Source organism: Benincasa hispida, chromosome 12 (assembly GCF_027475165.1).
Source record: "Benincasa hispida cultivar pf3 chromosome 12, pf3_genome.v1.1, whole genome shotgun sequence".
Lineage (NCBI taxonomy): Eukaryota > Viridiplantae > Streptophyta > Magnoliopsida > Cucurbitales > Cucurbitaceae > Benincasa > Benincasa hispida.
This window is the reverse complement of record NC_143489.1, coordinates 12,079,180-12,106,962: the sequence shown is the minus strand read 5'-3', so window position 1 is coordinate 12,106,962 and position 27,783 is coordinate 12,079,180. Positions and strand designations below refer to the sequence as shown.

Sequence of the window (27,783 nt, the reverse complement as noted above, 5' to 3'; positions counted from 1 at the left end):
TCTCAGGTTGAATTATACACTAAATGTCTTTTTGTCGCTTATTAAGAATGGAGAGTGTTTAATTAATTTTAAAAGGGGGAGAAATCGGTGAAATTCATCTTAGATCAAATTAGTTTGCGCTAAATTGATTTTTTATGATGCCTCTTTGAATTTACAATGTTACTTATTTTTTAAAAGGCATGTCAATAAGAGGAGAATGTAAATTATATGTTCATGTTATAAGGAAAACTTTCATGTCATTGCTTATTTTTCATAATATCCTTTGTTGATTGATTCTAAAAGTAGGAGAGGTAATAAGAAAAATGAAAGTATGTTGTTAATGACTATCTTTTTTTATTCTCAAAGAATCAAAATTATGTTTATGTGTTCATTGTGATTCAAACTTATATTTTATATCACACACCTTTTTGGATTTCATTTTTCCTGAGTTGTTTGTCATCATAAAAAATGAGAGATTGTTGGCTTTTTGGTCATTAATCTCAAATTAATTAGTTCTAATTAAAAAATTAATTAATATTTTGATGATAACAAACTTGAATTAATTTATTAACAATTTTAGTATTTCAAAAGGTTTATTGTTTAGAGCTCGAAATAACGATTCCAACACAATTCGAATCACTTAGATAAGAGTTTAAAGGAAGAAGACATGGCTGAAAAAAGCTTAATAGAAAAATCCTGAGCTGATGACGTGACGTAATTTTTCTCATCAAAGTGGGCCAATTAAAAGGTGCCACTTAGAGCAATGGAAGAATGACACATGGTGGACTTTTACTTTTTGTTGGTTTTTTTTTAAAAAAGAGTCTAAAAGGAAAATGAATTTAATGTTATTTTTTGTTTGTGTCTAACAACTAGTTTTCTCCTCTTCCCTCTCTTTTTAAACTCATCTTCTTCTCTAAAATTTTTCAGTAATTTTCAATCCTCTTTAAAAACACAAAACCTCCATTGTCTCTCTCTAAGTTTCAATTTTCTTCTTTTTTAACCTCAGACCTCGAGGTTGATAGTACAAGCACTATGCCAATTGAGCTACGTTCTTGTTGGCGAGTTTCATTTTCTTCTTTTCATTTTTTTTCTTGATAGATATTTTATATCGTGAGGATTGATTTGTTGTGTACTACAACTTGTAAATTCACTCTATTGAAAGGGTTGTAAGTGTGCTCTTTAATTTTCTTTTTGAACTTTTGTAAGGGTTGCTGTTGATTCCAGAAAAAGAGTTGTTGTTAGGTTTTATGTCCTAAAACTCGTGGGTTGTAAACAATAAAAACTTATTTTGAAAATTTAATAAGTTGTTATTGAATATAAGAAATTGCTTATTTTTTTTTTAGAAATGAATCCAATAAACTAAAAAGATCCATGACTATTATATGAGTACTTGAACTTTATGTGGAGACATAAAAGTAGATCAGGTTCGAGTAAATAGTCAAAATGGTCTAATAGTGTATGAATAAGGTTGGGTGCCTTATTCTGGTAACACTATCGGATGCAACCCACTTTGTAGTTGTTATAAGGAGTTGTAAAGTGCTATAGACGAAGTGACCCTAATTCGTACATGTCATGACATGGGATGTGGGGGCATCCTGTGCAATGAATTTGTACAAGATCGGACCACGAAATAAGTCACTCTTACTTTACCAATTGATGGAACTCTTAATCAAGAGAATCAGTGAGTAGAAGCAAGATCTTTCCAAGTCCATTGTGAAAGAATAAATGCATTGATAAATATACAAGAACAGTTATGTATCTTAAACAAAATTATAGCATGTTTTCTTAAACAAATACAAAAGGAATTGAGAGACATACCTTTGAAGAACTCTTCTTCTGGAAATCTCCCGCTTTTGTGGACAATTGGACAACAATCTCTCGCTCTCGTGAGCAATTGAACAACAACCTCACGTTGTCGTCACAATCGTCAAGCCAATCTCTCGCTATCATTCAGATCACGAACAGTCTGCTCCTCGAACAAAAACCCTTTGACACTACCACTTGGCAACCTTGGTATTCTCTGAGTGAGAATCCAGGAGGTGTGGGCTCTGTGTGAATTTAGTAGAGGGAAGGAGGAAGAAAACGATCGAACTACATGATCAACTAAGTGGGAGAAAGGTTTTGTCTATCGTATAGATTGAGAATACTTGATCGTTTAGTAAATCTCGCTCTCGTGAAAATCGTCTGGCCGATCGTTTAGTCTCTCGCTTAATCGTTTAAACGATTGTTTAGTCTCTCGCTAGATCGTTTATACGATTATTTAGTAAATCTCGCTCAATCGTTTAGGCTCTCGTGAGGCCTATCGTGTAGTCTTTTGTGAGCAAATGATTAGTAATTCATAAAATGAAGCGATCTTTTAATAAAATGAAAACACTTGTCATTTTATTCTTCAATTATTAAAACTGAACATAACCTCTCACTTGTACGGTTAACGGAGAAAAGAATAACCACCCACAATTATCATATAATTGTTTTATTATAAATAAATATAATAACTAATTTATCATATTATATTTATAACCTATAGTTTTAATATCACATCATATGTAATATTTAAACCATAGTTCTTTTCTCCTTTATTTAATATAAATCATATTTATATTAATTCCTCCAATCAATATATCTAATACATTAAATCAATTATATCACATATAATTGAACCAATTTAATTATATCATATAAAATCAAATTCTCTCTTGTTAATTTGAACATTTCAAACTAACTCAAAAACTGATCCTCAACTTGAATCCATTGATCTACCAAGGGGACCTTATGGACTTGTAGGTTGAAGTTCCAGCGCTATGTGAATAACTAACTAAACTCTTTAATCACAAAATCCACCATCCGTCAATTGCCAGGCACTCCATTAAAGACCGACAGCTGCACTCTCTCACTACAGATATATTTCTGTGTTCATTTGATATAACCAATCAATAGTATGATAACCCTTCATAGATCGCTCGTAAGTACAGTTGGGCCAATTTACCGTTTTGCACCTATAGTTACATCTAACTCCTTAAGTATCATTGATTCCTCTAATGAACAATACAACATAGTCCTACTACGAGTGAACACCTCTCAGACCATGAGAAAGTGTGTGGCGCCACATCGTTCAAGCCCCGGAATCAGCCCTTAAAGGAGCAATCTATCTACTTACCCCTGCTTCAGGGAAGAAGTGAAGTCCATCTTGTGTCCCAGCTGTCCAATCAAACAAATTCCCAAAATGGTAGGTTTGAGTCGGCAAGTTGGCCACTCGTACCCATGCAAATCAAAGGGCCGCCCTTATAGGCAGGAGTTCCCAACTCACTCAATACTAAGGTCATGTTATCTATGGTCAGGATTAAGGCCTGTCATGAACGACGTTATATAACGAGACTAAACATTTCGTAGTCTAGTCTTATATAAACTTCTTTGTATAGGACACCCCCACTCACATGTCTCCACATGAATGATCGGGATCAGACCATTTGTAACACTTTACAACACTTGTAACATCTACAAAGTGAGCCGTATCCATAGTGTTACCAGTATAAGGTTTTCCTCCTTTATCCATATACTACAGACTATTTAGGTTATCACTTAAGACATGATTCACTTGTATGTCTCCACATACCTGCTTAAGTTACAACGATAACCAGGGATCTTAGTTTATTGATTTGTGATTACTGCAACTAAAATATCTCATATTTCATAGAAACCAGTGAAGAAAATATCTCATATTATTACATCACAAGCATTTGTTCATACAGGTGTTTATAAACTATAGGACCCTACGAGATTTAAGGCATCAACCCTAACAGTTTACTGTTTAAGACTAACTATTTCAAATCGATGACCTAGGTAATTTGACCTTAATCCTGAGTTAACTATAAACTTCCGTTTATTCAGGATTATCTTTATATTTACATAGGTGAGGGTTGGCTCAACAGCGTAAGCTCATAAACCTCCATTCAAGGGGTAAGACCGGGTAGATAACTAGAGACATAGGGTGCAAGATGGAATTCTCTTCTACCTGCATTCAGGGATAGTAGAGAGGTTGTTCCCTTAAGTATTGACTCCGGGTCTTGAACAAGGGGCCCCACCCTCTCATTGGCCTGAGAGGGATTCATTTGATGATTGGATCACAAACCAATTGTTCATTAGAGGATCAGTGGGACTTAAGGAACAAGAGGTAATCTCGAGGGTAAAACAACCATTTGACCTAGTCGTTATTACGAACAACCTATGAAGGGTTAACTTACTAATCGTGGTTATATCAAGTAGACATAACATATCCACAGTGAGGGGAGTACAACTCTAGGCTTTATTGGTGTGACCTAGTAGTTAACGAATGGAGGTTAATTCGGTGTAAAGAGTGTAGCCAATTAATCTTGAATCGTTGGAGCCCATGATATGTAGGTCCACGAGGTCCCCTACTAGCTCACGAATGGATTAGCCTTAGAGTAGCATGATAAGTTAATTTGAAACGTTCAAATTAGAATTAAGGGAATTAGTAATTATATGTGATATAATTACACGTTTAATTTCTGAAATTAAACAAAATTGGAGAACAAATTAATATTTAAATATGATTTAAATATTAAATTCATGAATAGGGATTCATGATGGTAGAATTAGTGTTAAATTAATTTAATATTTAATATTGAATTAATTAGAATTAATTAAATTGTTTAAATAATTATTTATTATTAATTTTATTAGAAAATTAATTAATAAATTAATTTTATAAAATTAATGAAGACTTCATTTTTGAAAAATTTATTTTGGAAATCAATTAGGAAATCAAACAATTGAAAAAAGATGGAAAATAGAATATCCCAAAAGTGGGATTTCTCCACTTTTAACCTAGTAGTTAACACACATTCCATCATTTTCTTGAGTCAATCTTCCAAGCATGAGGTGCAATTCATGTAGCAATGAAGTTTGTGTGATAGTCATGCAATAAATAGATAAGATATAAGTGGAAATCGGGGATACATATTATAGTTTTTTGCTAAAAAAAACTTGAGGTTGAAAAAGGTCTTCTACCATGGTGATACAATGACTTCTTCTCCAAAACCCCTTAATCCAAGCTTATTTTGAGTCCCACAACTCAATCTAAGGTACCAAGAGGATAGTAGGAAAGGCCTTGAGGTGGTTCATAAGCAAATTTGGAGGAGATTTGTAGCTGAAATCGAGATTCAAGTGGTTCTTCAAAGGTATGTTATGAAACCCTCTTATTAGTTTATGAGCATGTTAATTTAAAGCCAAAATTAATGAATTAGAATGCTTAATGATCCGTTTTACTTCCATTGGGTGCTTTCTAACTATAAAAATTGTAACGGTCTGATCCTCAACAATGAAAAGGATCAGGTTTGTTTTTGCGCCCGAAAAAGAATGTTGTAGCAGTTCAACTCTAAGCCGTGGAAAGAGTCAAAGACTTCTAATGAAGTACTCAAGAGGAGCTTGAAAAATAGATGTAGGTCGATTGTGTCGAACCATTATAAAATTCTCGGTGTTAATTTCTCTATCCCTCTCATACTTTAATTTTGCAATTAATTTGTTGTTATATTTTTGTTGGATTCTAAGTCCTAAAACTTGTAGTTTGTAAATTAATAAACATATTCTGTTTTGTTTTTCGACAAAGTTTGTATTGAAATTGTAATCTCAAATCCAATAAACTAAGGTTCTGAGGCGAAACTTTATGTAGTGACATAAATGTGGATCAAGTTCAAATATATAGCCAAAATGGTCTGTAGTATATGAATAAGGTTGAGCGCCTTATTCTGGGGACACTATGGATACGACCCACTTTGTAGTTAGTACAAACGATGTGATCCTGAATCGTTCATATAGAGATATGTGAGTGGGGGCATCCTATGCAATGAGTTTGCATAAGACTGAACCATGAAATAGTCACTTTTTACGTTCTAAATGTCGTTTTATGTATAAAACTGACTATTTTGTTAATTGATGACCTAGGTAACTTAATCTTAATCCTAAGCTAACTATGAACTCATGTTCACTCGGAATTATCCTTAGAACTGCATCGAGGGCAGCTCATCATCGCTGGCCCAATAAGCCTCCCATTTTAGGGGTAAGGTCGGGTGGATAGCTGGGAACATAGGGTGCAAGACGGAATCACTCTTACCCATTATAGGGATAGTAGATAGGTTGTTCCCTTTCGTACTGAATCCACGTCTTGAACAAGGGGCCCCACTCTCTCCTTGGCCCGAGAGGGATTCAGTTTATAGATTGGACCTTAAATCAATTGTTCATTAGAGGATTAGTGGAACATAAGGAATAAGATGTAGTCTCGGGGATAAAACGATTTTTATGACCCAGCCGAGATTACGAACAACCTGTGAAGAATTAGCTTACTAATCATGGTTATATCAAATGGACACAAATATATCTATAGTGAGGGGAGTGAAACTACGGGACTATAGTGGAATGACCCGTTAGCTAACGAATGTTGATAGCTCCGTCTAAAGAGTTTAGCCAGCTAATCTCGGATCGTTGGAGCCCATGATCTATAGGTCCATTAGGTTCCCTTACTAACTCATATGGAATAAACTTAGAACAGTATGATAGAATGATTCGAATTGTTCGAATTAGGTGAAGAGAGAGAAACTGACAAGTATATGTGATATAGTGGTCGGGTTTTTCTGTTTAGAGATACAGCTTTAATATTTAAATGTGATTTAAATATCAAGAATATGAATACGTTCATATTCGAAAGCTCGGAAATAATGGAAATGGTCAAAGATATAAAAAGTCAAAGAGTTGACTTTTGACTTTGAAAAGTCAAACTTTGACCGACCTTATATTCAAATGTGATTTGAATTTCGAGAAATTGAATGTGGATTCATGCTCGGGAGGTCAAAATTAGTCAACACGAAAAAATTCAATAAAAGTAAAAATGTTGACTTTTTGGTAAAAGTTTGACTTTGACTAAATGACTATTTCACCCTTTGACTAAAGTTAGTGGGAAAATCCAAACTTTTGTTGGATAATTCCACTAACAAAATAGTGAGCTAGGTGTCGGCTTATAGTGGAGACATTAAGCCCAGTTAGACAGTGGATTTTAGGTGATGGGTTTTTATGAATTGATTTCATGCAATTGTTGCATGACCCCTATAAATATGAGCTTTTGAATTTGGATGAAATTTTTTTGACAATTTACCAATTTTTGTTTTCAAAATTGGGCTGGAAAAAAAGCCCAAACCCTACCTAAATTACATTTTCCTTTTCCATCTCTTTCTCTCTCTCGGTTTTCTTCATCCATCGGGTCCTACAACCCGGTTCTGAGTCCAGAGGATAGTAGGTCAACTCTAGTGGTGGTCCGGAAGTGTTCGGGTCGAGATTCAACAAGGAAAAGCGTTTTTCGGGAGCTACAGAGGTTGTATCCTACCCTTTTAATTTACTGTTTTTTTTCCTCTTTTTTGCATGCTAATTTCCTTTAAATTAAAAGCAATAAGAGTGTAATTAGATCTTTATTCCGCTGCGTATGTCTCGTGTTCCATCAAAAACAGTTTCAAGGGATCAAGTAATAGCCGCATATTGCATAGCGCACGGTATTCTGATCGATGTGGGCCAACTAATCGTAAAGCAAATTCGAGGTTTTGTTGGGCATGTGAGAGTCTAGTATTTCTTTCCTTGGACGGGTTCGAGCTTATGCCTCTCAGTGGGTGTAGGTATTGAAGGAGAGCCAATGCCGGAAGTCCATGGTCTCATCAACACAAAGATCTTAAGAATGCTTCTCAAAGACTCCCCTCACTGCCCCGAGCTTCCACTTAAAAGGCCCATTATTGATTTGAATGCGCCGCAGCAGCCAAAACCCAAGAAACGGTGCAAAGTTGACAAAGGCAAGGAAAAAGTCAAAGATCAATCAACGCAAGATCAAATACCCTTGGACCCCTTACCTTTGATTATTCGCCTTCCAAGCCCACCTACTGAACCCCTCTCCCCACTCCCAGAACACTTTACAAATCTCCTCCTCGCTCCCGATTCACCCAATGCATTCCTAGCAGCATCTTCCTCCCTTCCATCTCCATTGCATTTTTCTCCTCCATCGCCGCATGTTGACGACCCACACGATTTGGGTGAAGGCACTTCTGCTCAACTTCAAACCGTTGATGGTGAAACATCGCAGGCACATCCTTCCACCGCAACCCTTGCTACTGAACTAGTAGAGATGCGTTCTCTTCTCTCTCATCAACAAGAATTCTTCTGCCATTGAATAACGGAGTTACAAGAGAGCCACACAGAGGTTCAACGTAGTATTGCGATGACGCGACAGGTGCTGGTCAACATTCAACGCAATATCTTTACGATCCACCTGAACCAAAGACAAATGGCAGAGCGCAACCATAAGTACTTTAACTTTTTGACAGCCTATTTATATGGTCCCATGGTGCCTCTGCATTTACAACAATCTCTGCACTTTGAAGAAGCTCTTCGAGTTCCTCCACAAAATCCTCCACCAGAGCCCCCGCCACAACTCTAAATTTGGGGGTGTGCCACATTCTCAATAAATCTGCAATTTTTCATTGCGGTCATTCTTTTATTTTATTCATTTCATTATTTTTATGTATAAAAGCTATACCTTGATTTTTTTTGTACATGCTTAAATTTTGTGTTGCAATAATTGTAATTCTTTGTATACTTAGTTAATTTTAATACAACTGAGTAACTATTCTTTCCGTATGCGTTAGCCTTTTTACTTATCGTACTTTGTCAATTATTGTGATATTCCTTGTCTTTAATTTTGCATTATTAATTGCGCTGCCATGATCAGTAATATGCATACCCTTAGCAGTATTTCTTATACTTTGCACTTTCTGACTAACACATAGATAATTAATAGCAATAGCACTACTTTACCTTTTCTATTTCAAGACTCTGCTCAAACCTTCTTTTCAAAATTTTGACTAAGTGTTTTGTCTATTCTATCCAAAACAAAGCAATGAGGACCTTGCGCATCTCTAAATTTGGGGGTGGGGAAGGTTTGAGCAGATGCGATCAAGCAGATGTGGTCATTATCAGGAAAATGCGTTTGTTATAAAATAATAATAATAATAATAATTCATAAAAACTCCAATTTCAGCACAAGGAAAAATCCCAACCTAATAAGAGTTAAGTCGTGAAAAGAACCTGCTCGTAGTTAGATGTTCACATGTCACCCATGGGAGCAAGTCAGAACGAAGGTAGGTTTCCAAGATCGACGCAATATGAAAAAAAAGGAGAAAATAAGAATACAAGAGACAACTCCTCTGACCAACAAAAGTAAAGCTTAGTTGAAAATCAAGAGTTGAAGTTGAGATTGGCACACAACCGTAGTTGGATGCTCGCATGACACCTGTGGGAGCAAGCTAAAACGAAGGGTGTAACCATGATCAACAATCTCTAATAAAATGATGCAAACCAGACCACCGCATAAAAACGCACCTAGTTGTTTTTGCAAGAAGAGGTAAATATTCTTCTCAAAACAAGAAGGGAATTTTTTAGTAGAGGTTTGTTGTATAAAAGAATAAAGTAGAGCATGCTGATAAATTATTAAAGGATAAAAGGAAATTGCATTGTTAAGTAATGTTGTAGAGGTGGAGCATTCGGAGCAACCAATCGACGCAAAGTTAGGTTAGGAATTGAGCAAAATTACCTTAGTTGAAGATATGCTTGAGGACAATCATATATCTAAAGTTGGGGGTGTGATAACTTGTAGAAATACAAGTTATTTATACTGTTTTATTTAGATATTACGACAAAAAGAGAGAAAAGTTGCGTCAATAGTATAAAAATTGGCTAAGAAATACGGAAATTATGAAATGTCGTAAACGCACCCACTAACACCATTGCGATGGCAAAATAGAATGTTTCAGTCTCTTTTTTGTAGGAAATAGGTCACTGCATGCGTTAATGGCTCGAAGAAAAAATGTACAATGCATCTACATCGCATGCGCCCATCAATCAAGAACGAAGAGATGATCAACACAATGACGGTGCATGCAACAATCGATTAAGAGCTTTAGCGATTAACGCATTTCAACCGCATGCAGTAATAAAAAACAACACCACATGCGGCGATAGATCGAAGATGTGAAGAGTAACGCATTCAGGAGCAATTCTGACAAGTGTACAACTTTTTGTTGTGCAATTCTGACAGATTGATCGTGAAACAGAAAGGAATTTTCCATTCCGCCATTGTAGGAACTACCATATTTAGTCAGTGGAGACCAAAAATTCAAAGAGCCAAGGTCTTGCCTATAAATAGCTTCCTCAAATTCGCTGAAATATATACATGCATATATAGATACTGGGATATATACATACAGAGATATATTGAAAGGAGAGAGAGGCTGGTCTGAAGAGACTTACAGAGTAAATCTGGGAGAACGACGAGACAAGGCCGAGAGGTGAGTCTCCAAGTAAAGAATTCTTCCAATTCTCGAAGCTGAAGCTCTGTGCAAAAGGTCAATTCTACCGGGAAAGCAAGCCTGAGAGGGAAGTTTTCCTCTCCACCACATTCATACGCCGGAAAGCACAAGTCTCCAATTGGGATCTATGTCAAGACGATGACACTCTTTCCGTATTTGTTTCTATTCTCTAATTCATCTTATATGTTCATCTTCTTTAATCTCTCATTCACAAACATGTATCAAATGCTTAATTTTAGAATTAAATGTTATCATCGTCATCATTATCATCTCTCTGTCTCTTTCCATCATTTATCATCCATTTTCTCCATGATGTGTTCTTAAATACCGAGGTAAATAGCGAGAATTAAGTGAGTGAGTTAATCTGTGTCAAGGAATCAATTAAGTTTGGAAGAATGCGTTAACTAAAGCGAGAAGTATTTCCAGAGATGAAAACAACCTTCCATTCATCACGTTCATCTCTGTTTCACCATAGACGTATGGGAACGCGGGCGGTCACTGAAATGTGTACGCCAAGGGAAAGCGGAACCTTAGTTACGTCCTTAACACGATTAACGAACTTGCGTTGTTTTCACTCTTTACTCTTTCTCTTTTTGCTTCATTCACAAGACTTGCCATCACATCCATAGATTCTTTTGTACAACTTCACAGCCAGTCCTCGATCCCTGTATCATGTATCATGTATCATAGTAGTTAGGAATTTACTTTATCAACGCATCTTTACTTTACAACGCATTTTACTTTATCAACGAATCTTTAATTTTAGCGCAATTTATATTTCTGTACAAACCAAAATTCTTTATTCATTATTAAAACTAGTTGCATGTATCACATAAGTATCGCATTTAACGACAACAATCCCGGTGTTCGACCTCGACTCACTTTGAGAAACTTGCGTTAGAATTATACTTGGTTTCAACGCAAGGAAACTTGTGACATGCACTACTTCATCGCATACTACGAGCATATCACTATCAACGCATACACTTAGAACGTAGTATCGCATAAAATGTCTTTATTGTAAATCACGTGAGCGCATATAGCACATCATTCATTTCATTCATCAGCGCAATAGATAAAGATAGCATTCCATTTTCACCGTTACAAGTTTATGGCAACATGAGCTTGTATTACATTCATCCATCAGTAGTGTGTATAAGCGATACAAAACATAACACAGCATAACACTCCATTTGTATCCTTGTATGATTCATATTCACATTGTCCCTATGCCGAAACATTTAATTTTTATTGCTACACCTGCCCAAAGAATCGTCAGAAAACCTCAGCGAAAACCCTTTATAGCCAAACCACTCATCCGAGAGGGGCCGAGCACGAGAGTGCCCCTGCGGCCAAACCTGAGGTGGTGCTCCCAGTACCGTCATCAGAAAATGAGAAGAAGAGAAGAGATGACAAAGAGGTATTTGGGAGCATTTTAAGCAACATGGAAAGAGGAGGGGGGGGGGTTACTTGAAGTTGGAGTTGTAAATCAGCCCCTACCTTCGAAGGAGAAGATGGCAGAAGCTTCGCGGAGAAGGGCCCTGGCCGTTGTGGATCCTAAGGAGACTGTTCTATTAGACTCCAATGAGGGACTCATCAGGGCCGTTTTGGAGGAGGTCGGAGCGAAGAAGCAGCCGGAGATGGCTGAAGGGAAGAAGAAAAGAAAAAGCAAGGAAAAACGGGGTAGAAGGCGATGAAGCTGCATGACCAAAGAAGAAGAAGAAAGAAAAGAAGTCGAGTGAGAAGAGACAGCGCAGGCGAGAGGAGAAGTGACTGAAGAAGGAAGAGAAGAAGAAGAGGGCGAAAAGCCTAGATGTTGATGGAGAATCCACCACCGCAAGGGTAGAGGAGGGGGTGTCACCGCAAGAAAAAGAATCAGCGCAACCTCAAGTTTCATCAATGCATATAAGAATGGTTGCGACTGAGGATAGAAAAGATCCAGACGTTACCCCTCTGATGCAGCGTCGTAAGGAGAATGCACCGTAAGGGTCAACAAGTGACCCACAATCTTTCCAACGTATAGCAGAGGAGAAGAAGAAAAGACAAAGAGAAGAAAAGGAGAAACAAGAAAAGATGTTACGAGCGCGCCAAATCATTGCATCAGGCGATTTGGCAAGAAAAATCCACAATGAGGAGGTGTGCTATAACAACACAATATCGGCAGAAGAAGAAAGAAGAAGGCTCGAGGATGATCAATGCATATTGCTTGCCTCGGAGCAATTTGAAAAAGAGATGAGAGAAGAAGAAGAAGAAGAAGAAAAGAAGAAAAATGAGGAGAAGGAAAAACGGCGCAAGGCCAATGTGCAACACATAAGAGAGAATAAAAGAAAAGAAGTTGCGGAATGGAAAAGGGAACAAGAAGAGCAACGCAAGGAATGGGAATGCAAACAAAGACAAACCCAAACTCTACCCAAATTCCATATTATTTTCAGTCTCCTTCTCTCTCTCAGGTTCTTCATCCACTGGGTCCCACAACCCGGTTCTGAGTCCACAGGATAGTAGGTCAACTCTAGTAGTGGTCCGTTCGTGTTCGGGTCGAGATTCAGTGAGAAAAAGCGGGTTTCGGGAGCTTCAAAGGTAAATTTTAATTACTGTTTTTCCTTTAATTACATGCATTTTTCCTTTAAATTAAAAGCAATTAGAGTGTAATTAGGTCCTTTATCCGCTGCGTATGTCTCGTGTTCCATCAATTGCATGAAATTAATTGCAATATTTGTTTCTTAAATTAATTGCTTAATATTTATTTAGGTTGGTTGAATTGATTTTTACATGTCTCATACCAGTCTTTTTACTAATATTAAACTGGATACTTAAAAGTGTTAGATTTAATTATTTGACTATTTTTTGTTGAATTTATTTGCATGAATTTATTGTTTAAATTACTTATTAGCAAAAAAGTTTGTTAATTTATTTAATTGGGTCTACTTTAGTAAAAAAAATTTCATTGGTTGAAATTAACCCTCTTCACCCCTCTAGGGTTACCATATCAATCCGACATCAGGAATATGGTGCACATTCTTTAATGTAAGCGTGCACCCAACACTTTTCTTCACACGAATATCACCTAATTCAACTATGCTAGTTGAGCTCTTATTTCCCATCTTCACACTACGAAAATCACCAAATTGATAGTTCATAAAATACTCTTTTACGGGAACACAATGGTATGAAGCACTTAAATCTACCAGCCACTGTGTCTGAACTCTCTGCATGATGACATTCACTAGTTGCACAAATCAAGGTGACAACATTATCACTTTGAGAAATAATTGTTGCAATATTTGTATCATCTTCCTATTTTTGTGAGTCTTGCTTCTTACCTTGTTCTTTCTTCCAATGGTAGAAAAACTTTTTTATATGCCTAGGCTTGTTGCAATAATGACATGTCCCAATCTCTTTGCCTCTAGATTTGGACCTTCCCTTTGAGTTACCATGACCTTTGGGTACCCTACTCTTGTTTCTTCCAGGATTCTCAACAACAAAAGTATGTGAATCAGTAACTCCCACATCATTTCTTCTTATCTCTTCATTGAACATGCTTTGTTTGATAACATTCAAAGACAAAAAACTTTATGAAGCAGAGTTACTAGTAGTAACAACCAAGGTTTACCAACTGTCTGGCAAAGAACTCAATAAGAATAAAGCCTGCAATTCATCATCAAGATCAATCTTCATAGTAGTCAACTTATTAATAATATCCTGAAGTCACTCAAATGCTCAGAAACAAACTTCTCACCCTTCAATTTCAAATTAATAAGTCACTTGATTAATGGAACTTTGTTATGTATGGTATTCCTTTCATAAAGGCCTTCCAATTTTTTTCACAACTTATATGGGGACTCCTTAGAAACATGGTTGAAAATGCTAATATCAATCCATTGCCTGATAGTCCCTAAAGTTTTTCTCTTTAACTTTCTCCAATCCTTTTCTTCCATTTTCCCTGGTTCTGCCAGTTTAGAAAATTGTGCCATAAGCTTTCGTGTTGTTTCAATTAGATCAAACAAATCTTTGCAATACAACAAATCTTCCATCATCGGTCTCCAAATGGAATAATTCGTTGATGTCAATTTAATCATTGAACTACCTCCACCTAACTAGTAGACTCCGTAACAACGATTAAACTAAAACCCACTCTGATACCAAATGATATGACCCAAACAATATATCAATAATCTACTAGGATCTTCTCCAAGATAATCAACCAAACAATTGTACTCCACAACACCACAAATTAATCACCAAATAATCACCAAGCAATCAACCAATAATGGACAGTAATAAATCATAAAATTTTGGAAGACTAAAGGCAAAGAGCACACATGAATTATACATGGAAAACCCCTTCGATGTGGAGTAAAAACCACAGGACTTGTGAGGAGGACCTTGTCAACTTCTCTTATTATTATAAAATTAAGGGAAAAAGACCTCAATCATTCACACAAAGATTCATTACTCACTAACACTTTCATACATAAGAGATCAATACTTGAGAGATAAAAAAAAATGAAAAATCACTCAGTTTTATAGATTTTGTTCAATATTGACCCTATGTGTCCCAAACAGATTGACCAAATTTCAGCACAATCCAATGGTACAAACTTCAAAAATTGACAATTTTGTAGAAGTTGCTAAAAAATCGAACTACACAACTTTCTGTCTTTTCTCTGATTGTCTACCTCTTTTTTCACTCTCTTCCTCCTTAGGTCATCCCATATCACATAAAAGAAAACATAGGGCTTTCAAAATGGGTCAACCCAAGATTAACCCAAATTGGGCCAAACAAATTTACCAACATTTTAGACTCACAAAACACAAGTTTAGAATTAAAATTTTGCTTGTGCAACAAGTGGGCTAGACGCCCACAACAATACACATATTCCACATTCATAGTGTAATACCCTAGGCCCAAGATTCGGACCAGGATTCGAAATTCGAATTCGGCCCTTGATGGCCCCCGGCATTCCCCTACATCCCCTGCGACCTGGCTACGTCATCCTCACTTGCCTCGAATGCTTCTAGGATTGCTCCAAGCTAAGCACGCTTAACTTTGAAATTCTTATGGTTGAGCCAACGAAAAGGAAGGTGCACCTTGTTGGTATAGGTAGTAACTTTTAATTCTTTTAAGCCTTTCTTAACCATACTTTCATGTCCTCAGGATCCTTCTCATTCAGATATGATATCGGTTCATTCATATACGCCTCCTGAACTCGGGTCGTTACACATAGATTTCCTATACATAGAAAAAAGATAGTTTCTATCAAAATGCCTAACTATCAAATCATTTATGTTTGACACTGTTCACCCCACAGAGTTAAACAAATTTAAAATGGAACCATTTTAATCAACTCTAACAAAATGTATGAACGTTGCCTTGTCATCTCTAAAATGTATGAACGTTGCCTTGTCATCTCTCTCGTAAAAACATTAATAATCCCATAACGAAACAAACATATATGACATAACATAAATTTGGTATTCTATATATTTGGGTGCATTTATGGTGATGGAAATCAAGAAATGAGAACTGATAATGGTGAGATCGGCCTCATTGTAATTGATGTTCTTTACCTAACTATGCAGTGAGAATCAATTGTAGGCTCCACCATTTTTTATTACATCCAAACAAGTAATCTTATTCCTCTACAATAGGTGGTAATTTGATTACAATTACTCAATTACAAGGGTGTCGCACTATATATATATATACTTTACACCATTTGCCATTTTTCTGTCCTTTAATATCTTATTATTTACTTTTTTTTACCGCCTCTTACTTGGGATTTCTGTTTTTAGTATCACAATGGAGGAAAAAAATTAATATAAATATATATATTGATGGTCTTGTAATTCTTTTATAGGGTAAAAATAAAGGAGTCAAATCATATATTTGAATTTGGTTCAATGATTATAATCTTCTACTTGGTATTTTTTTTTTCTTTTACCATACAACAAATATAAGGACAAGAATTTTAATTTGACTTCACATGAATGAAAATATGATCATGCTTACGTTGTTCTATTTGAATTTTGTTTTCTAAGTTTCACACTATCTCTAATTTTTTGATCTTGTTAATGCAATGAAATTGACAAAAGAATACGATACAATAAATGATATTTGATGTCTAGATTAAAGTACTAATAAAAGATTAAATATATTTAATGTCAAGATTAAAATACTAATAAAAGATTAAATATGTTTTAGTTCATTTTGTTCTTTTTTTTTTAAGAAAAAAATAGCCGGTTAAATTAAGAGTTTATGTTTAATGTGACTTAACATGGTATTAAAGTAGAAAGTTATGATACCACAATAAGTCTATTTCAATATCGTTTCCTCTCCATATAAAAGTCCATGGTTCAATCCTCAACTTAAAATAATAAATAATAAAAACAAAATTTAGGATAATGTTTGCTTCATAAATTATGAGACCGTAATTTCAGACTGACTGGGTTAGCGAGGCCCAACTTGAAAAGCGGAAGCCCACAAAAGGTTAACCAAAGTTTTAGAAAAGAAAACAAAAAATAAAAATAAAAAAACGCCCACCGTGGGGCTCGAACCCACGACCACAAGGTTAAGAGCCTTGCGCTCTACCAACTGAACTAGACGGGCTTGTCGACTTCAACTTCCCAGTTCATTTAATATATTGAAACTAGAAGATTGCATTTATTTGGTTAACGTATCATGAATAAATTTAGGTAAAAATACCATTTTGTCATTTTACTCTTGGATTTTTTTTTTTCAATTTTAGTATGTAAATTTATTATTTACATAAAAAAAATAGAAGAAGACTTCAAAATTCTTACGGTGAGTCAAAATAACAATATATTTATTTTCACATTCATAAATTTAAAGTCAAAATTTACCAAGTTTTGTACTAAAGATTTCTCTTTTCAATTTTTTTTTTTTCATATTTTTTGTACTAAAGATTAAAGAAAGAAGGGGGGAAATTACAATTACTCTTCTAGTTCTATTATTAAAATGAATCCATTGCATCAGTAGCAAGAAATAGTGCTTCCAGTTCTGATGCTCGCTTCCGAGCTAAAAGTCTTCTTGAACAGCTCTATAAATTTCAAGCAAGCTACTCAAATTCATGCCCACATTCTCGTCAATGGGCTTCCAAATCTCGAGTCTTGCTTGGTCCGTCAAATCACTCGTTCTGAGTTCACTTGCGCCAGAATCGTATCCCTTTATCTCCAACAAATTCTTCACCATTCGCAAAACCCAGATGCGTTCACATGGGCCTGCGCCGTTCGATTCTTTTCCCAGAATGGCCAGTTCATGGAAGCAATCTCTCATTATGTTCAGATGCAGAGATTGGGACTGCATCCGGGCACTTTTGCTGTATCCTCGACTTTGAGAGCTTGCGGTAGGATTATGTGTAAGTTTGGTGGAAGCTATGTTCACGCTCAGGTTTATAAGTTTGGGTTTTGTCGCTGTGTTTACGTGCAAACTGCCCTTGTCGATTTTTACTCAAAACTGGGTGATATGGGTTTTGCTCAGAAGGTGTTTGATGATATGACTGAGAAAAATGTGGTTTCGTGGAATTCAATCTTGTCTGGTTATGTGAAAATTGGGAACTTAGTTGACGCTCAGAAAGTGTTCGATGAAATGCCTCTGAAAGATGTCATATCTTGGAATTCCATGTTGACAGGATTCGCCAATTCTGGAAATATGGATCGAGCGTGGTGTTTATTTCAACAAATGGGGGAGAAAAGTTCGGCTTCTTGGAATGCAATGATCAGTGGCTACGTGAACTGTGGAGACATAAAGTCTGCTAGAAACCTGTTTGATGTAATGCCTAACAGAAATAATGTTTCGTGGATTACATTGATTGCTGGGTATTCGAAGCTTGGGGAGGTTAATTCTGCTTATGAGCTCTTTGATAAGATGGGTGAGAAGGAGCTTCTCTCATTTAACGCAATGATTGCTTGCTATTCACAAAATAGTCTGCCTAACAAAGCATTGGAGTTATTCAACCAAATGCTTCAACCCGATGTGAACATCCAACCCGATGAGATGACTTTTGCTAGCATTATATCTGCTTGTACTCAGCTGGGAAATCTGAATTGTGGTACTTGGATTGAGTCGTATATGGAAAAACTTGGGATTGAGTTGGATGATCATTTGGCGACTGCATTAGTAGATCTATATGCAAAATCCGGGAACATTGAGAGGGCGTTTGAGCTGTTCAATGGTCTGAAAAAGAGGGATTTAATCGCTTATTCAGCTATGATCTTTGGATGTGGGATAAATGGTAAGGCATATAAAGCAATCAGGTTATTCAAAGAGATGCTAAGTGTTAACATTTGCCCAAATCTAGTGACGTATGCCGGACTTCTTACAGCGTATAACCATGGCGGTTTAGTTGATGAAGGTTACCTTTGCTTCTCGTCCATGAAGGACCATGGACTTGAGCCACTGGCTGATCATTATGGAATCATGGTGGATTTGTTGGGCAGAGCAGGGCGGTTAGAAGAAGCATATGAGATTATACAGAGCATGCCAGTACAGCCAAATGCTGGGGTCTGGGGAGCCTTGCTTCATGCTTGTAAATTACATAACAATGTTGAGCTTGGTGAGATAGCGGCTCAAAATAGCTTGAAGTCGGTGACCGATACAACCGGATATCGGTCTCTTCTAGCCAACATTTACTCTTCTATGGAGAGGTGGGATGATGCTAAGAGGCTGAGAAAAGCCATGGGAAATAAAGTATTTGTCAAGATATCTGGGTGTAGTTGGATGGAGCAATCTGAAAGCTGAATATATATCCTCTAAATTTTGCTTGGAACAACCTTTCTCCAAGGAGAAAACAGATGCTAAAGATAAAAAGATTGAATCTTAAATGAAAGTTCTTGATGGTTAGGTCCTTTATGTTCCTAATATTAAGTTCTTGATAGTTAACTTGTGAATTTCACTTTTAAGAGGAAGAATTATTTTCATGATTGGGCTAATTTGAAATAGCTAGAAATGCCCATCCTATTTACTTGGGTTGGGTTGAAGATGTTTTTTGCATCAATTAGAAAATTCAGGTTGGTTGGGTTGACGACCCAAATGACCCAAATAAAGTCTTCAACTCAATCCAATCTTTAAAATTCAGGTTGGATTGGGTTGGATTGTCGGGTTAATAACTTTTTTTTCTTTTTAATTAAAGATATATAAATTTATGTACAACACATGACTAATAACTAATATTTCATAAAATTCAAATGCTAAATACCAAATATTTATGATATTTATTGCAAACGTTAAACAAAGACAAATACTATAACAATTTTAAAAGAAAAATATTAAAAAACCACAAATTAATCAATATAAAGTAATTCAACTTTAAAAAAAGAGAAATATATATATAGGTTAGGTTGGGATCTTTTTTTAAACAATCCATGACCCAACCCAAGAACAAAACGAACCAACTGGAACATTTCGTAAAATAACCCAAAAAGCAAAATTTTTTTTATGGATGACCTCTTTCTAAAAACTTTGAACTTTACAGAAAATTGGAGAGGCTACGACATCTCATCCTCGGACCCAAGAACGATAGCAAACCAATTCTCTGTAAGGATGTGGAGGCTGCATTTGAAAAGTTCAAATTTTTTAACAATGAAGATGTTGTGAAGGTGTGAAGGTTGTAACAAGAAAATATGCAACTATTTAGGAAACAATATGTTGCTCAATTGTGGGCCAATAAATATTTATGGTAATTTGAATTTCATAGTATCCGCAACAATTACATTTAATTAGTATACTTGGCCTAACCTAAACGATCTTTTAGTATAATTAAACGATCGTTTAAATTATACTAAGAGATCAACGATCGTTTAGGTTTAACTAAACGATCGGTTAGATAATGCTAAAAGATCGTTAATTTATGTATAATACTAAAAGATCGTTTTACATAAACAATCGTTTATGTATAATACTAAAAGATTGTTATACCTAAACAATCTATTAATATTAGCTAAACGATCGTTTAGTTAAACCTATAAGATCCTTAGTATAACCTACACGATCATTTAATTCGGTTACATATTGTTTATCTTCGATGGACCCATGTTTGATGTTATCAGTGGTTGCCTACATGTTTTTTTGTTATGTCCTACGCCACTGCATCTTGTGCACCTATGGATCTATCGTGACTCCTCCCCAGTAAAAGGTATATGAACGGTCTGACGTCGACCAACACTTGCTACCTCTCGTGGTGGTAAAATTTCGATGTCGTTAAAGTCCGACTGTCGCCTCCATTCTTGCCTATGACCAATGGGGTAAATCGGTTATGCGTATGGAGCAAGGACACATTCAACAGTAAACCACTTTGCACATAGAGTTTGGACATTTATGTGCCACAGTGCAGCCGCAACAATTGCATATGAACAAGGAATCTCTAGACAATTGAATTCCATGCAACTACACGTACGTGCATGAAGATCTACCAACCCACCCAAACGTCCATCATCTACATTGAATACATGCATGTCAACCGGGAAAACACGGTACGTTCTAGATTTCAATTCCTCAACCTTCAAAATATCAAATGCATAATCAGAAACTACATTTGTGCGGTGAATGTAGAACCATCCATGTAACCACTCATGTATGTGCTCTAACAGCTTTGTGATGGGGAGTTCTCGAGCATCCTTTAGCACTAGATTAAGGTATTCTACTATGTTTGTGGTCATCTTGTCATTGATCGGGGGTAAAAACGGTATTTCACATGTAGAAAAGTCAATGAAAACAAAGTTTTTAGAGAGAGGTCAGCCATAGAAAAGTTTTTTGCTTTTTGGGTTATTTTATGAAATTTTCCTAACCAACCCAACCCTTACATTTTGGGTTGTGTAGTCCAGGTTGTTCGGGTTATTTGAACACTCATATTTACTTGTTTGCAAATGGACAACAGGAATGCATTCATTTTTATGTATCCCTCCTTATCACTCACATCAATAAAGAATTTAAATAATTAAAAAAAAAAATTGACACTCGACAAATTATGATTGGATAATTTGATAAAATACACAATGATAGATATTATTCAGGATGCATTAAATATTTTTCTTCACAAATTATTCCGTTTTCCCTCCTTATGCTTAGTTATATGGATTGAAGGGCAAAAAATCAATTTTGACCTTAGACAAGTCAATTTGTGTCAACTTCTAGTTTCACTTTGAGCAAATTGCATGTCAAACTAGTTATTTAAGTGTTATAATCTTACACCTAGTTAAAAAAAATGTTGTAATTGTAACCTTCTAATGGGTTCTCTAGATCCCAATATTGTGTATATATATTTTTCTAATGTATTTGATGAATTACAAAACATATGTACACTATGAGAACGATAAAATCCTACCGGAAAGACACTAACTTTTTTCTTTTTCATGGTTAATTTGTACGGAATTTTATTTAATTGAAATTAAGGAGTTTATAAAAAAATTTACTTCTTTTTTTCTCCTTTCAATTAAAATTAGTGATTTTCTTCTAAATTAAAAGCGTAATCAATATTGTATTAGATTTTCTGCTACATAATTAAATCGAGAACAGTTGTTTAAGTTTAGCGTAAGTTTAATGAAATACCTAACAAGTTTACAGCTAAAATTGATTTTCTTCTTAATTAAAAGCGTAATCTATTGTATTAGATTTTCCGCTATACAATTTATTTTATTTTTCAATTAGGTACATTAGATAAACTTTTTTGAGTTCAACCAAAGTAGAGGATTCAAATTTTTGACGTCTTAGGCAATATTTATTAAACTTTAATCAAATGATGAAAATGAGAATGATATTGTTAAAATTGGCAAAATCGAAATTGAAGTAAAAAATACGCATTAATACTATTTAACTATTTTTGGAATAATATATTATAAATGAGAAAAAGCGAGTTTGAATCTACTGTCAATGAAAAAAGTACATTAATGTCTACAAATTTGAATCTAACCTACAGTTTGCTAAAATTTCACATTAGGTAAGCAGCAAATTGAAAATAAAGTTTGAGCTGAAGATTAGATACTTCATTTGAATATTTGATGACGTAGTTGTAGGAATTACCCATTCAAATATTTGACTTTTTTCCCATTTATTTACTACAATTGGTCTTTGAAGAACGATATATACTAGGGTCACTAGAATGGACAATTCAAAATTTATGGAGACAAAATGAAGTTTTCCAATATTTTATGAGATTGATTTTTTATTTTTTGTTGACATTATATTCGGATGAAATTACTAAAATAAAACCTCGTGCATGCAGATTAGGTCTCTTGTCCTCACTCTCATACACGTTCCATGAACAAAATCACCAAGATCAACGGAAGAGAAAAAGAGAAATTGTAGATACTTTTTGTAAATTTGGCTCATGATATAAGGAAGAGGGCAAAATTAAGTTTCAAAATATGGGACAAAAACTATTTTAGGCTTTGAGATTTTATAAAATTCTCTCTAGAAAATATTCATATGTCACACAATTTTTTATCTTTTGTTTTTTGAAAGAAGTATTGGAATACGTCAGACAAATTAATAATTTATAAAGGTATTAAATTGCATGATTATTATGTATCATCACGTCATTTTTTAAAATTAATACCATCATGTCAATTTATTGACATAATATTGATGCATGATTTCAACATTGGTTTAAATACCTCAATAAATTTTTAAACTCGTTAATTGATATCAACTTTTTCTTTGGAGATTGAAGGTCTGAACTCGTGCCCAATAATTATGGTAAGAAAATAATTTTAGTTTTTGAATTTTTATTTTTCGAATTGTATTCAAGCACATGAGTGATGTTTGAGTTTTCTTTTTTCCAATTTTTTTTTAATTGAATGTGGACTAAGAGTCATATAACGAACTAAAAAAAAGAATTTAGATTCCCCTGCACCCATTCGCTACTTTCAATAAAAAAGAAAATTGATGCTTGTTAATTTTAATTTTTATTTTTTAAAAAAGATTAAAAAGATACTTTTTTTTATGGATTTTTTATGGATAAAAAAACGAGCACGATATTTAAGTACAACCTTCTAATACTCTATAACTAATGTCTAATATCACAATTTTCTGGGAGTTTATTTAGAAAGACAATTTAAATTTTTAAGGACCAAAATAAAATAAATAAAAATATAGAAACAAAGAATATGTTCTTCATGTAATGAAAATTCAGAATTATGAAACTTATCGTTTATCAAATTATGCAATGGAAATCAATTGTGGATCTTACAATTTTTTTAGGACAATTATACTCATATCTGTAATCTTATTCCTCCCAACATAGGTGGTAATATAATTATATGATTAATTATTTGCGTGGGACAGTTAAATATTGAATATGGTTGGGAATAAATTTTTCCTTTGGACTTCCTTTTTCTGTTTTCTTCTTTTCTCTATATTATTACCTTAATCACAAATGAATGCTACGGCCCCTTCTTTATACAAGTTTGCCCTAATTCTTACAATGGTAATGATACAAAGAATAATAAGAATATTACAAGTGGCACATTGTGATTGGAGAGTGGTAAACCAATTTTTAACTTCCTTGGTGAGTCATCCCTTCTTCCTCCACCTTGGCCTTTCCTTTTTCATTTCTCATTTCTTCTCTAACATCCCCCCTCAAACTAGAGGGTACTTCAAGTACTCCTAGTTTGGCTCGTAATAGAAGTGTGTGTTGTTGAGTGGCTTTGTGAGGTAGTCAACAATTTGATCAGTCGACGGTACATAGCGAATATTGATGTGGCCTTTGAGAACATGGTCTCAGATGAAGTGAAGATCAATTTCGATATGTTTAGTTCGAGAATGAAATACCGGTTTTACTGTTAATGCACCTACTCCTAAGTTGTCACACCATATAGTAGGTCTAGTGTTGGACTTTAATCCCATCTCACCTAGTAATTGTTGAAACCAAAGTACTTCTGAGGTGGCATGAGCAAGTGCTCTATACTCGGATTCAGTGCTTGACCTTGCTACTACAACTTACTTCCTCGAGGACCAGGATACGATATTATTTTCCACAAAAGTACAATAGGCTGCTACTGATTTTCTATCATCTAGGTTGGATGCCCAGTCGACATTCGAGTAGGCAGAAATGTGGAGGTTCGGGCTCGGTTGAAAGTATATTCCATAATGTTTGGTGCCACTGATATACCGAAGCACCCTTTTTGCCGCTTGCCAATGAACATCAGTTGGGGATTGCAGGAACTGACTGAGTTGATTGACAGCATATGTGATGTTGGGCCTTGTGTGCGTTAAGTATTGAAGGGCTCCTATGGTACTTCAATATATAAATGGTTCAGAAAGAGGTTGGCCATCCGCTTTATACAGTTTACAACCTTGAACTGTTGGTGAGAGAACTGGTTTCACATAAGACATGTTAAGCTTTTGTAGTAAATCATCAACATATTTCGACTGATTTACCAGAAGGCCAGATTCAAAATAGTGTACTTAAATTCCTAGAAAGTATCTAAGTTGGTCGAAGTCTTTAAGTGAAAAATGTATGTCTAGTGTTTGTATGAGGTATTCTGTAATTTTAGTGTTGTTACCTGTGACTATGACATCGTCTACATAGACAAGAAGATATATTACCGAGCCTTCCTTATGGTAGATGAATAGAGAAGTGTCAGATCTTGACTGATAGAATCCCCATTGTTTGAGAACAGAGCCGAGGGCTATATTCCAGGCTCGTGGAGCATGTTTCAGACCATATATTACCTTGTCCAGCTTGCAGACATGCTGTGGATACTAAGTGCTTACATAGCCCGATGGTTGGCTCATATACACTTCCTCAGTTAATTGGCTATTTAGGACGCATTATTGAAATCAAGTTGCCTCAGCATCCACCCGTATGTTACAGCAGCACTAATGACTACTCTGATCATTGATGACTTTACCACAGGGCTGAATGTTTCAAAGAAATCGACTCTATGATGTTGATGAAACCTCTTTGCTACCAGTCGGGCCTTGTACCTTTGTATTGTTCCATCCATGTTCCTTTTCAGGTGAAATATCCACTTGTTTCCAACAACATTCTGAGATGGAGATGGAGGAACGAGTGTCCATGTTTTATTTCTCATCAGTGCCATGTATTCTTCATCCATTGCCTTTTTCCATTGAGGGGTCGCAAGTGTTGTATTGATTCTGGTGGGATCTGTTTGAGACCAATCAGTTGGTTTGCTTGTGAACCAGGATTTTGGTTTAAAGATGCCCGCTTTTGCTCGAGTGATCATAGGATGAGTCGGAGCAGGTGGAGGTGGTTGGTTGAGATGAATCTGCAGGAGCTGAGGTAGAGTGAGGACGTAATGTCTGAGGCAGGGCAGGGCTGATATGGTCTTCTGAGAATGTTTGAGGTAGGGTCTCGAATGGGCGTTGTTTTATGGAGGGTAAGGTTTGAGGGATATTCGATGACTGAGGTAGAGTATTGAGGATTGGTTGAAGGCTTGGAACTATTGATTCATTGAGGTGTGTAGATAAGGTTGGGGTTGTCGCCTGGACAATCGTGGTGGACGATGGATGGTCCACAATCGATGGGCTTACTGTAATCGTCTTGTCTTTGTTCTGTACAATCGGTCTATACAATGAGGACTGGGCGATCGTCTTGTCTTTTGCCTGTGTGATCGTTCTACATGATGAGTTCTGAATGATCATGTTGTCTTTCGGTTGGGCGATTGTTTTAAACGATGGAGACTGAACGATCGTATTGCCTGGCATCTGGGCGATCATTCTACACGATGGGACCTGAACGATCGTATCGTCCTATATATGGGCGATTATTCTACATGATGGGACCTGAACGATCGTATCGTCTTGCATCTAGGCAATCTTCTACACGATGAGACCTGAACGATCGTGTTGTCTGTCATCTAAGTGATCGTACTAAACGATGGAGGCTGAACGATCACACTGTCTGTCATCTGGGTGATCGTTCTTTGCGATCGTGTTGTCTCAGCGATCTTTCTCTACGATCATTTGTATCAGCGATCGTTGTGTCTTTTATAGGGTCTGTCGTCTGGGCGATCGAACTAAACGATGGTTGTTTAGCGATCGTTGGCCCGGTTGTTTGGATGATCGTGATGCACTATTGATTTGCAAACAGAAACTCTTTTTCATCAAATTTCACATGTCTGCTTGTATAGATCCTGCCAGACAGACTGAGGCATCTGTATCCTTTGTGGAGTGAGTTGTGACCAATATACACACATTTCTCCGAGTGTAACTAGAATTTTTTACTGTGATAAGGCTGTAGATATAGGTAGCAGGCACAACCGAAGGTCCTGAGATTAAAAAAAATCAAGGTTAAACCCAAATAAGACAGCAGCGGGTGAATTACCTTGCAAGATTGAGGTAGGCATGCCATTAATGAGATAGGCAGCAATGGAGAATGCCTCCCACCAAAAGCTTAAAGGCATGGATGCCTGTGCAAGCAGCGTGAGCCCTGTTTCTATAATGTATCGATGCTAGCACTCGACCCTGCCATTTTGTGTTGAGGTATACGGACAGGACTTCCGAATGGAAATTCCTTTGGTCTGACAGAGATTGTGTATTTTTTCATATTCTTTTTCATTATCTGACTGTAATTTCTTTATTCCGATGTTGAATTGAGTTTGTATTAGTTATAGGAAGTATTGAAATGCTGCTAGTGTTTCACTTTTCTATTTTAGAGGATATAGCCACACATATCTGTTGTGATCGTCTAAGAAGGAAATATAATATCCATATCCCAGTAGATTCAATAGGAATAGGCCCCCATACATTAGTATGTATTAACTCAAGTATGTTAGAAGCTTGAGACTAAGAATTTGGAAATGGTAAGGTAGATAATTTCCCCAATTGACAAGATTGACAAAACTCATTTCCTTTATTTGATTTAACAGGCACTTTATATTCTCTAATCACCTATTCTAAAGTTTTTACGGATGGATGTCCTAGTCTCCTATGCCAAACAGCTCTTGACTTAACTACATTAATCCTGACTCCTGATAGAATTAAAGCAGTCGACTGGTTATTTTTATACTGAGCTGATCTTCGGTCCTCTGTAGCCTCATGTATCATTCCAACCCCTGAAGTCTGTACAACCCTCGGTCAAGCTCCCCTTTCAGCATTCTACCCGTATCCTTGTCCTTAATGACACAACAATCAATGTGAAATTCAACTACCACAGTATTGTCATGTGCTAACTTTGATATACTAATGAGATTCTTGGCTATGTTGGGCATACACAAGACATCATGCAAGATAAATTCATTCCTTCCATTAGACAAGCAAGATTGACCATTGTGAGATATGTGTAATTATTCAGCATTACCTACAGTTACCAATTCATTACCTCCATATTCAATTGGATTATTGATATTGTTGTAGTCTTGAGTGACATAGTTGGTAGCCTCACTGTCTATGTACCAATTTGGATCAATTACT

The 27,783-nt window shown here is 35.8% G+C and overlaps 1 protein-coding gene and 1 non-coding gene across 2 annotated transcripts; one reads left to right on the top strand and one right to left on the bottom strand.

The window, feature by feature from the left end:
* Positions 1-16,928: 16,928 nt before the first annotated feature.
* TRNAK-CUU (transfer RNA lysine (anticodon CUU)) lies at positions 16,929-17,001 on the bottom strand. The gene has a single exon. It is a non-coding gene; the product is annotated as a tRNA-Lys (tRNA).
* Positions 17,002-17,323: 322 nt separating this feature from the next.
* Positions 17,324-19,272, top strand: LOC120092803 (pentatricopeptide repeat-containing protein At4g22760). Its single transcript, XM_039051007.2, has one exon. The coding sequence runs from the start codon at positions 17,416-17,418 to the stop codon at positions 19,150-19,152; it is 1,737 nt and encodes a 578-aa protein (XP_038906935.1). The 5' UTR covers positions 17,324-17,415; the 3' UTR covers positions 19,153-19,272.
* Positions 19,273-27,783: the final 8,511 nt, after the last annotated feature.